Source organism: Hetaerina americana, unplaced genomic scaffold (assembly GCF_022747635.1).
Source record: "Hetaerina americana unplaced genomic scaffold, ioHetAmer1.1.p SCAF_8, whole genome shotgun sequence".
NCBI classification, from domain to species: Eukaryota; Metazoa; Arthropoda; class Insecta; order Odonata; family Calopterygidae; genus Hetaerina; species Hetaerina americana.
This window is the reverse complement of record NW_027287427.1, coordinates 20917986-20927313: the sequence shown is the minus strand read 5'-3', so window position 1 is coordinate 20927313 and position 9328 is coordinate 20917986. Positions and strand designations below refer to the sequence as shown.

Here is a 9328-nt window from a genome sequence, read left to right as displayed (position 1 = left end):
TATACAAACCCATTTATTCACCAATGTTTTTCCTGATAAGTGGTTCTACCATTTCCCATGAATTATTTTTCTTAAGGGATGACACACTTCATCCCTAATAGCTTATCCAATATGTCTATCTGACCTGATGCATTAGGTCAGGATTCCAGTGCATTTAGCTGTTGGCTTCATCTCTGAGATACTTAACAAAATATTTGTTTTAGGTGCATTTGAACAAATTTTAAGGACATGTTTAAAAATTCAAAATTCAAGAAGCACAAGCAAGAAATTAGATTAATTTGCTTACTTTTTCATTTATTTATCATATTATTCTGTGGGGCAGAGAGCTCAGTCATAAAGATATATAGAAAATAGAGTTAGAACAATAAACAAGAATACACACTTCAATAAAATGTAAGCTGGACTCCTATAAAATTTAGAAAAATACAATGAAATACTACATACTCACTGTAATACATCAATAAGTAACACAGCTACATAGACATTTGTCAGAGCTGACTATTGCCATCACTTTCATACATACTCTTGCAATGAATCTCCTGCCCATTTGACTTCAGAAAAAAAAGATGTTCAGAAAAGAATTATATGCATACTTAAAAAACTAAAAAAAATGTTTTTTACATTCACATTCAAATGTTTACATTCATTTCTTTTGAGCAAAAAGTCTTGTTTTATATATCTCTGAGGCCATTTCAAAATCAGGGAGTATCTTTGAGTAGAACAACTTCATTTTCAAGTATATTCTATTGTTTCAGGCTTCACTTTGTGGAAGTAATTGATATCCATTGTTGAAATAGAAAGAAAAGACTCGTACTTTTCCACAGATTTTATTATGCGGCACGACGCGTTTCACCGACTTGCGGCATCATCAGGTGCCTGATGATGCCGCAAGTCGGTGAAACGCGTCGTGCCGTATAATAAAATCTGTGGAAAAGTACGAGTCTTTCTTTCTATTTCAACAATGGATATCATTTTCAAGTATTTCAAAATTCTGAAAAATGTCAAATGGAAACACAAATTCACCACAAAAATGGATTGAATATTTTAAAAGCCCAGGTGTAGATGAAATATTATGGCAGCAAAAGCTTTTCCATAAAATTTTTTAAGGTTCATTATGCTGGAAAAGGAAATCACTTTGGTGCGAATTTTTATCTCTACATTTTTCAGTCAATTGATGACTGCCTATGAATAAAGACATAAAAAAAACCAACGTTAAACTGGCCCAGACAGTGACAAGGCATAAACATCCCAAGGGAAGAAGTATGAAAATATGAGTTAATACTATGAACAGTGTTTCATAGTATGAAAAAAATTCATGTAGAGCCATTTTTATTTCAAGTCTGGAGCTAAACATTATACAAATCATTACTGATTCACTTCTTTATTTTAAGATACATTGCTTACAGCCACCCCAACTTTTGCTAAGATATTTCAACTCCTGTCTGAACAGCACCATACTTGAATGCAACAATTTCAGAGTGTAAAAATCATTCGCCTTGACTGGGATTCGAATCCAGATCCTTCAATATCTGGTCGAGTGCTTAAGCCACTTAAGCTACTGAGGCATCCTCTTAGACTCTGAAATTTTGGGGCTTTTATAGGAACCAGATGCTGTGACTAAATGCCGTACATACAATGTCACAGGCATTTGTATTCGTGCGCGACACACGCCACAGTCCACGAGGTTAAAGCAACCTTTTTATCCCCATTAGCAAAGAAGAACATTCATTAGAGAAATTTTTTAAAAATCTGTTGAAATTACATATCACCTAAAAATGGAAAGAATGACACTAATTAATTGCCAATTCAGGAACTAAAGGAATGTTTGCTCAAATAATACTTTTATTGGCCACAGACCATACATATCATGTATTTTTAGGAGTCTTCCAAAAAGGAATTTACAGAATACCATTTGACCAAATAAACATCCTTAAAAAGGAGTGTACATATTAAAGTGTGTAATAAAAACTAGGCGTTACTTTGTGAAAGGTTTTTACGGCGTCGCGTCCGAAGGGGGAAGTGGAAGCGACTACAAAAATAAGAGAAAACAGCTACTGAAAGAACACTGCGGAACGTTTATTATCACGCTGCTCAGTTACAGAATGTCCATAGGTGCGGACGGAACAAGTTGCTGCTTGTCGCGATAGCTCTTGCTGTGTACTGGTAGCTAATTGGTTTATGCGCCTTCGTCCCCGCTCTCTAGTGCTGTCCTCTGGTGGGAAGACTGTAGTTGATAGATGAAATGTGGTGACCGCCACATCAACCCCCTTGCAGTGGTTAAGCCTTGCCAAAAGGAGATGGAAAGAAGGGAAAAGCAAGTAAAAAAAACAATTTACAAAGCAAAATCCCTCAGATTCCGTGGGAACTGGACCCGGCGGCCACTTCGGGTGCTCACTGCTGGGGGCATAGTTGTTCTGGGCTGCTCTTCAGCCTCTTGGGATTCGGAGGGACTGGACGTAGTAGTCATTCTATCTTGAGGGCTGTCATCTTTCAAAAAGAAGGCTGGCTTAAGTCTATCAATAGATACCGTTGACTCCTTCCCATTGACTCGAAGGGTGAAATATTTTTCCGTCCTATTTAGCACTTCGAATGGCCCATCATATGGTGGCTGGAGTGCACGCTTTGTCGCCTCATGGCGCACAAACACTTGGGATGAGGAGGCCAAATCACGGTGCTGAAAAACGGCCTTCTCTCCGTGACGGGTGATGGGAAGAGGGTGCAATTGCTGCATATGACCTCTCAGCTGTGCGGCGAAGTGGGCCTCAGCAATAGGATTCGTTCGGGGTGAGAAGAACTCTCCAGGCAGGCGTAATGGTTCTCCATACACCATCATGGCAGGGGTGGCCTTCAGGTCCTCTCTCCACGCTGATCGAAAGCCGAGTAGTACCCATAGGAGGACATCTGACCAGCTTTGATCGGTATGGCACATAATGGCTGCCTTTAAATGGCGGTGCAAACGTTCCACCAAACCATTAGCGGCAGGATGGTAGGCTGTTGTTCGTAGGTGTTCTGCACCGGAAGTCTTTGCTAAGTCCTGAAATAGAGAGGAGGTGAACTGCGAACCACGTTCAGTGGTTATTCTCTGCGGAACTCCGAATCGGGCAAACCATCCAGAAACCAGCGTCCTTACCACGACCTCCGCTGAAATATCTGGGATGGGAAATACCTCTGGTCATCGTGTGAATCGGTCAACGATCGTTAAACAGTAGCGGAAACCGTTGGAGTGGGGCAGGGGACCGATGATGTCCACATGGATATGATGAAACCGCCCTGTGGGAAGAGGGAAACTCCCGACAGGTGAATGGACGTGGCGATGAATTGTGCACTTTTGGCATTCCAAGCAGGATCGGGCCCAATTGCGGCAATCTTTACGTAGGGAGGACCACACGAAATGCTCGGCAACCAGCTTGACAGAGGTTCGGATGCCAGGGTGGGCAAGGGAATGTAACATGTTAAACGCACTTTTGCGGAATGGGGCTGTTAGGTATGGTCGTACCATGGTGGATGAAGTGTCACAATATACTTCCACGTTCCCACCGGGGACCTTTAACTTTTTAAGACACAAAGGGGAGTCGGGTGTCAAGAACTGCTGCATTTCTTCATCACACGTTTGGGAGGCTGCCAGTGCCTCATAGTCAATGGAGGCACTAATTGCTGTCACTCTGCTGAGAGCGTCGGCGACCACATTTTCCACTCCGGAGACATGACGAATGTCCGTGGTGAATTGGGAGATAAAGTCTAAATGACGAAATTGTCGAGGGGAGCACTGATCAGCCTTCTTTTGCAGGGCAAACGTGAAAGGCTTGTGATCGGTATAGACCGTGAATGATCTCCCCTCCACCATGTGGCGGAAATACTTAATGGCTTTGTACACGGCAAGGAGTTCACGGTCGTACGCGCTGTAATTTCGTTCAGTTGGTGTCAATTTAGTTGTGTAAAAGGCAAGCGGCTGCCACTCTTGCCCGCATTTCTGCTGTAAGGCTGCACCGGGTGAAATATCTGACGCGTCTACGACGAGGGCGAAAGGAGCGTCGGGGTTGGGATGAGCTAGAAGGGCAGCTTTCGCGAGGCTGTCTTTACAGTTGTTGAATGCCTGTCGCCTCTCCGCCGTCCAGTTGATAGTTTGGTTGCTCTTTATCTGCCCCGTGAGGGCACTGTGGAGTGGAGCCTGAAGAGTGGCGGCATTGGGGATGAATCGCCGGTAAAAATTCAACATGCAAAGTCCGCGCCATGGCACCCTGATGACATCCGTTAGCACATTTTTTGCACCGATCATGTATATTCTCTCCATCTGTCTCTGATGTCTTTCGGTTCAATTAACATGGTTCCTGACTTTTCATTAATTGCTTGCCACAATTTAATTTTTTTGCTCCCTGGCAGGGTTTTAACCTTCCTGCCTAGTACACCAATTTCATTCTTTCTCCGTGAAATGTTTATATCCCAACACCAATCCTTCTACCATGTTTTTGTAATATCTTTATTTTGTATGGACTGTGAATTTCCCGTGCTGCTCCGATTAGTCGGAGTGGAATCGCATCAATTGGAGTATGTGGGGGGCCTAAACATAGGATTTGCTGCGAAACCGGTCTTAGTACTTTCTAAGCTGTGGAAGCGACAGGACACCAGTTGGTGTACACCTCTGCTCGACGACGGTGTCATGAAAAAAAATGGAATCTACGATCGAGCAACGTTACGCGATTATTTAGTTTAGTGCTAAACTGAAAAAAATCTCTTGAGGAGACCAACAAAACGATTTTTGAGACTTGCGGGGACTCTTCTCAGTCTTGCTCACGAGTTTTGAGGCGGTTAAATGCCTTGAATGAGGATCGGGAAGAGTTTCACGACGCACAACGCTCTCGGTTGCCGTGAACCGGCAAAATCAACAACAACGTGGCAACAACTGGAACTCTTCTTTTTTCGGAGACCTTGAGAGAGGTGTCCAAAGACGCTTCCCAGGGCGTGTGCCGTTCATGAAAGAGTCGCTGCAAGAATGTGTAGATGCCCAAGGACGGTAATTTGAAGAATTTTAAGTGTTTGGGCAAATCTGTTCAATGAATTACTTTATGAAAATAATTGCATTACTTTTGGAACGCACCCTTCATATACCCAAAGGACAAACTGTGAATGGGGAGCCCTTTATAGAGGTTATGAGAAGGTTAAGACATGCTATGTTGCGAAAGAGACCACACATGTGAAAACGGAAATCTTAGTTATTTCATAACACGATGCTCTGGCGACTCCGAAAAAGGGTAATCAGGACGAGAAAAGACATCTCCGCTTTCTGCCAACTCCATCACGACAACGCGCCTTTCCGCCTTGGCTGAGGTTCCCTGGTGAAAGAACCTTCTTTTCCTCGTTTTTCTGCGCCAGAGGGACCATACACGTTAATCAATGGTAACAAGTTAATGTTGATTCAAGCATTGGAAAAACGTGGATCAAAAACTTATATAAGCCTTTTTCGACTAATAATAAACGTGGAGTTTGGTCCAATGATTCAGTATTAATACAAATCCTTCAACTGGAAAAGCTGTATTATGTAAATGCAGTACGAATACAAAAATTGAGATTAATCGCGGCAAACGAGATTTTGCCCTCGAAGCGACGAAGTTTCGCCTTGGCTTTAACAAATCGCCCGTCGAAATCTATGCAATGCAAAGTAAGGCTAATGGACAGACACTATTTATTGAATAGTAAAACGAGTATTTATTGAACGGTCCCCGCATCATCCTCTACATTGGTCCTTTGTATGAGATTCTCCTGTTGAACCATCTTTTCGAAGGATTCCGCGACGCTACAGGAATGTCGAAAAGTTAATCATCCTTCATCCTACTCGCCAAGGTGACATTTTCAAATCAACTACAATTTTCTCTGTAATATCAATGAAAACCCAAAAATATTGAAATGGCCCCTTTTCCTCAAGGGGAGAGCCATTCCCCTTGTCAATGGATGAGCTGTTATTTCGGAGTGAATTTATGACGGATCGAATCCTTGATGATGAACGTTGCAAGGAATATTGACGTATTTGTAACTTTTAGGGTCAATTTATAAATATTTTCTTTGCAACAATTACAAATATTTCTTAACGCTGCTCCCTCTTCTTGTTCCCTATTTCTGCGGTATTCCATTTGAGTGTATAAGCATAATATCCTGAGATCCACCTCTAGCCTGTGAGGCATGGGTTGATCCAACACCAAAGCTATATAATATATAGAGTGACTTAAATGATAATTACCAAAGGGAAAATTATGAAATTCGAAAGGTAAAAGTAAATTTCAACAAAAAACTTGTCATTTTACTCTGTCCCCGGCGCCGGTATAAAATAGCGTTCGTTTATATTTTATTTATACTATCATAATGCCATTTAATTTATCAATTAATTAATAATGTTTCAATTTGTATTTTCCAAAGAAATAAATCATAGAAAGAGCAAAATTTATTAGTGTTGGAAGAAGTAGATTTCTTCATTTAAAATAATATAAACAAGATCACATTAATTATTGTTTAAATAACAAATTTAATATGGGCATTCTTTTGTAGACATGTAAAACCTAATATTCATCCATTCTATAACATTTTTCAAACATGGAAAGGATAATAATTTCAAGACTTATGTTTTTCAATTGCTTTTATGATTTTTTCGACGGGGGTGGCATTTGGCCTGGCATTCGCCCGAGGTGAAGGGAAACCCGTAAAAACCTCCACAGGCCGCCTTACATCATAAACATAACATCATTCAATACAAGTTCACATACAAAGCATATTTCTACAACATAAACAATATCAGATCATTACATAACACATATAAAATGTACGCAAGTGCCATGTTTGTTAATTCGCTGTGTGTTGATAGTGACTCATACGCAGCAAGCACCACTCAAAACATACACATTCACACAGGTTAGTTATTACAGACGAATATACTAGAGCAATAGGCTACACCTTGTTAGTTCTACCAAAACCCAATAATCTATCCGTTAGTTAGCTACCAATGCATTCATACATACTCCAAAATACAAGCATCCAAGGAGAAAATGTGTATCCTACGAGTGTTTAAAATGAGGTGATGGCGAGTGATCGAGGGATTGTAAGTGTAACAGTGGTCATAATACATCCATGATAAAAAGAACTCTTTACATTTGACAAATGTACAACATTACATTTATAAAATACAGAAATGAGTAAAAAGTCTTCTTAAGCTCCTCTTCGCCCCACCAATGGAAGGCTCCGCCCGAAAGGTCCGTGCGTCCGGCCTGAAATGGTATCATCCCTACTTTAACTACAGAGACATACTGCCATGTAATTTCTTAGTGCAGGAGGGAGGACTCAATGAGTAATCACTTGAATCATCGTAAGGCTACAAGAACTACTCCCCAAATCTATTTCGTAATTTTTAGTATTCCTTAATAAATTAGTAAAAACCTTCGAATCAAAGGAGCGTTGTATTTAATCAAGATGAATTAAGACTTTAAGTTTAGGGAAATATTAATATAATGCCGATGGAGAAAAATATGCTATAAAAATTTATTCAAACATGTTACTATGCGTTCGATCTTTAAGAATCAAAACTTTTCATGGTAAAATATCCATTCTACTCTTGTTTTTCACACATAGCTAAACGCCTATTAATGCAATGGTAAAAGATGCTTTGTAATGCCGTTACTATATAATAGACTGGTAAAATTGAGCCAGTTATACCCTGTATTTAGGTTTGAAACGGGTAAAAGGAATACCAATACATTGTTAAAATACTCACAATATGTAGCATGATGTAAGTGAGACCCTTATTTCTTCTATCTTCATTCGACGTCTTCTGCGGTTGAGATCCTGCTGACTAGCGGGCTTCGATTTTCAGGATACAAATCTAAACCTTTTCCAACTAAGCAAGGTTCCTTTGTCAATTGTCCATTAGGGTTTCTTTGGTTTCTTCTATCTCAAGTCGACTTCTTGGTCGGTCCACATCTTGCTGGCAGCTATAGAGTGGAACATTACATACAATTAATCCACAGGATGAGATTGGTTCCAACAAATAAACACCCTCAAAATTAACATGCCTAGAAAAACGACAGAAGGCCAACGCCCAAACAAAAACCACAAAAGATTAAAATATTCAGTGCCACACACGGCCAAAATCACATCACCCCATGGATATACGCATTACCCTAATCAATGTATATTTTAGGCTTTTACTATCCATTGCTGATACCTTGAATAATGGATTTAAATTATTGCGTTGCGAAAAAATTGAAACATACTTCACAAGCCTTCAAAATTTAAAATTAATTTCATATTCAAAGATAGAGGAAAATTATAAATTCTTTCAAAAAAATACTAAGCACTGCATCCACGAAACTTAAACTTCACATAATAATTTAGATTTCAAACGATTTTTTATGGTAAAAATTCTCATAAAAGAAAAAAATTGAAGAATAGGTAAAAATTGAAAAAATGGTACAAAATACAAAAAGTTGCACTAAGAAATTACCTAACAAAAAAGTATGAAGAAACGTTATTCAATACCCTCACATTTTGACGTTTCAATTAACTTCATTCGACGACGCAGTTTATCAATGCATAGGTGGATGTAGAATAGCATATATCTAACCTTATCACTTCGCATCTTCTTGGCGTAGGTGCAATCTTCATTGCAATGTGTCCATTCTCCATAAGGTGATGTTCTTACGTTTCTTCTTTCTTCAGACCAAGTCTTGATTTGTCCACGAATTTTTCCTGAAAGCAAGCGGATTAGTGCACACAAAATTTACGGTAGATGTGATTGGTTCCAACGATTGAATCTTGCTCAACCATCACAGAATCGGAAAAACGGGTGGCCACCGAAAACCAATCCACATGATGGAAGAGTGGGAGTCAATCGTTAAGGGCCGCACACACAACAAAAAATTAAAATTAATCGCGGGAGAACGCGTAGCCTTAGTCGCATGTTTTCCGATCCTAGGGGTCCAAATCTAACCCTATCACTTCGCATATTCTTGGCGTAGGTCATATCTTCATTGCAATGTGTCCATTCTCCATAAGGTGATGTTCTTACGTTTCTTCTTTCTTCAGACGAAGTCTTGATTGGTCCACGTATTTTTCCTGAAAGAAAGCGGATTAGTGCACACAACATTTACAATAGATGTGATTGGTTCCAACGATTGAATCTTGCTCAACCATTACAGAATCGGAAAAACGGCAGGACGCCGAAAACCAATCCACAACATGGAAGAGTGGGAGTCAACCGTTAAGGGCCGCACACACAACAAAAAATTAAAATTAATCGCGGGAGTACGCCTAGCCTTAGTCGCAATGTATTCCGACCCTAGGGGTCCAA

The 9328-nt window shown here is 40.1% G+C and overlaps 1 protein-coding gene across 1 annotated transcript; it reads right to left on the bottom strand.

Moving 5' to 3' along the window:
* Positions 1 to 488: 488 nt before the first annotated feature.
* On the bottom strand, positions 489 to 2929 carry LOC139697952 (uncharacterized). Its single transcript, XM_071596809.1, has 2 exons — positions 2396 to 2929; positions 489 to 551 (listed from the first exon to the last, which is right to left on the bottom strand). Exons 1-2 carry the CDS (start codon positions 2927 to 2929, stop codon positions 489 to 491), a joined length of 597 nt encoding a protein of 198 aa, XP_071452910.1.
* Between the last annotated feature and the right edge of the window lie 6399 nt (positions 2930 to 9328).

What these genes read in the sequence shown, in the direction of transcription:
- LOC139697952 (XM_071596809.1), bottom strand. Translation starts at nt 2,929, where the DNA reads ATGTGCCATACCGATCAAAGCTGGTCAGATGTCCTCCTATGGGTACTA. An exon ending in GAACAACTATGCCCCCAGCA is followed by an intron (nt 552 to 2,395) that starts GTGAGCACCCGA and finishes TTTTTTCTGAAG; the next exon opens with TCAAATGGGCAGGAGATTCA.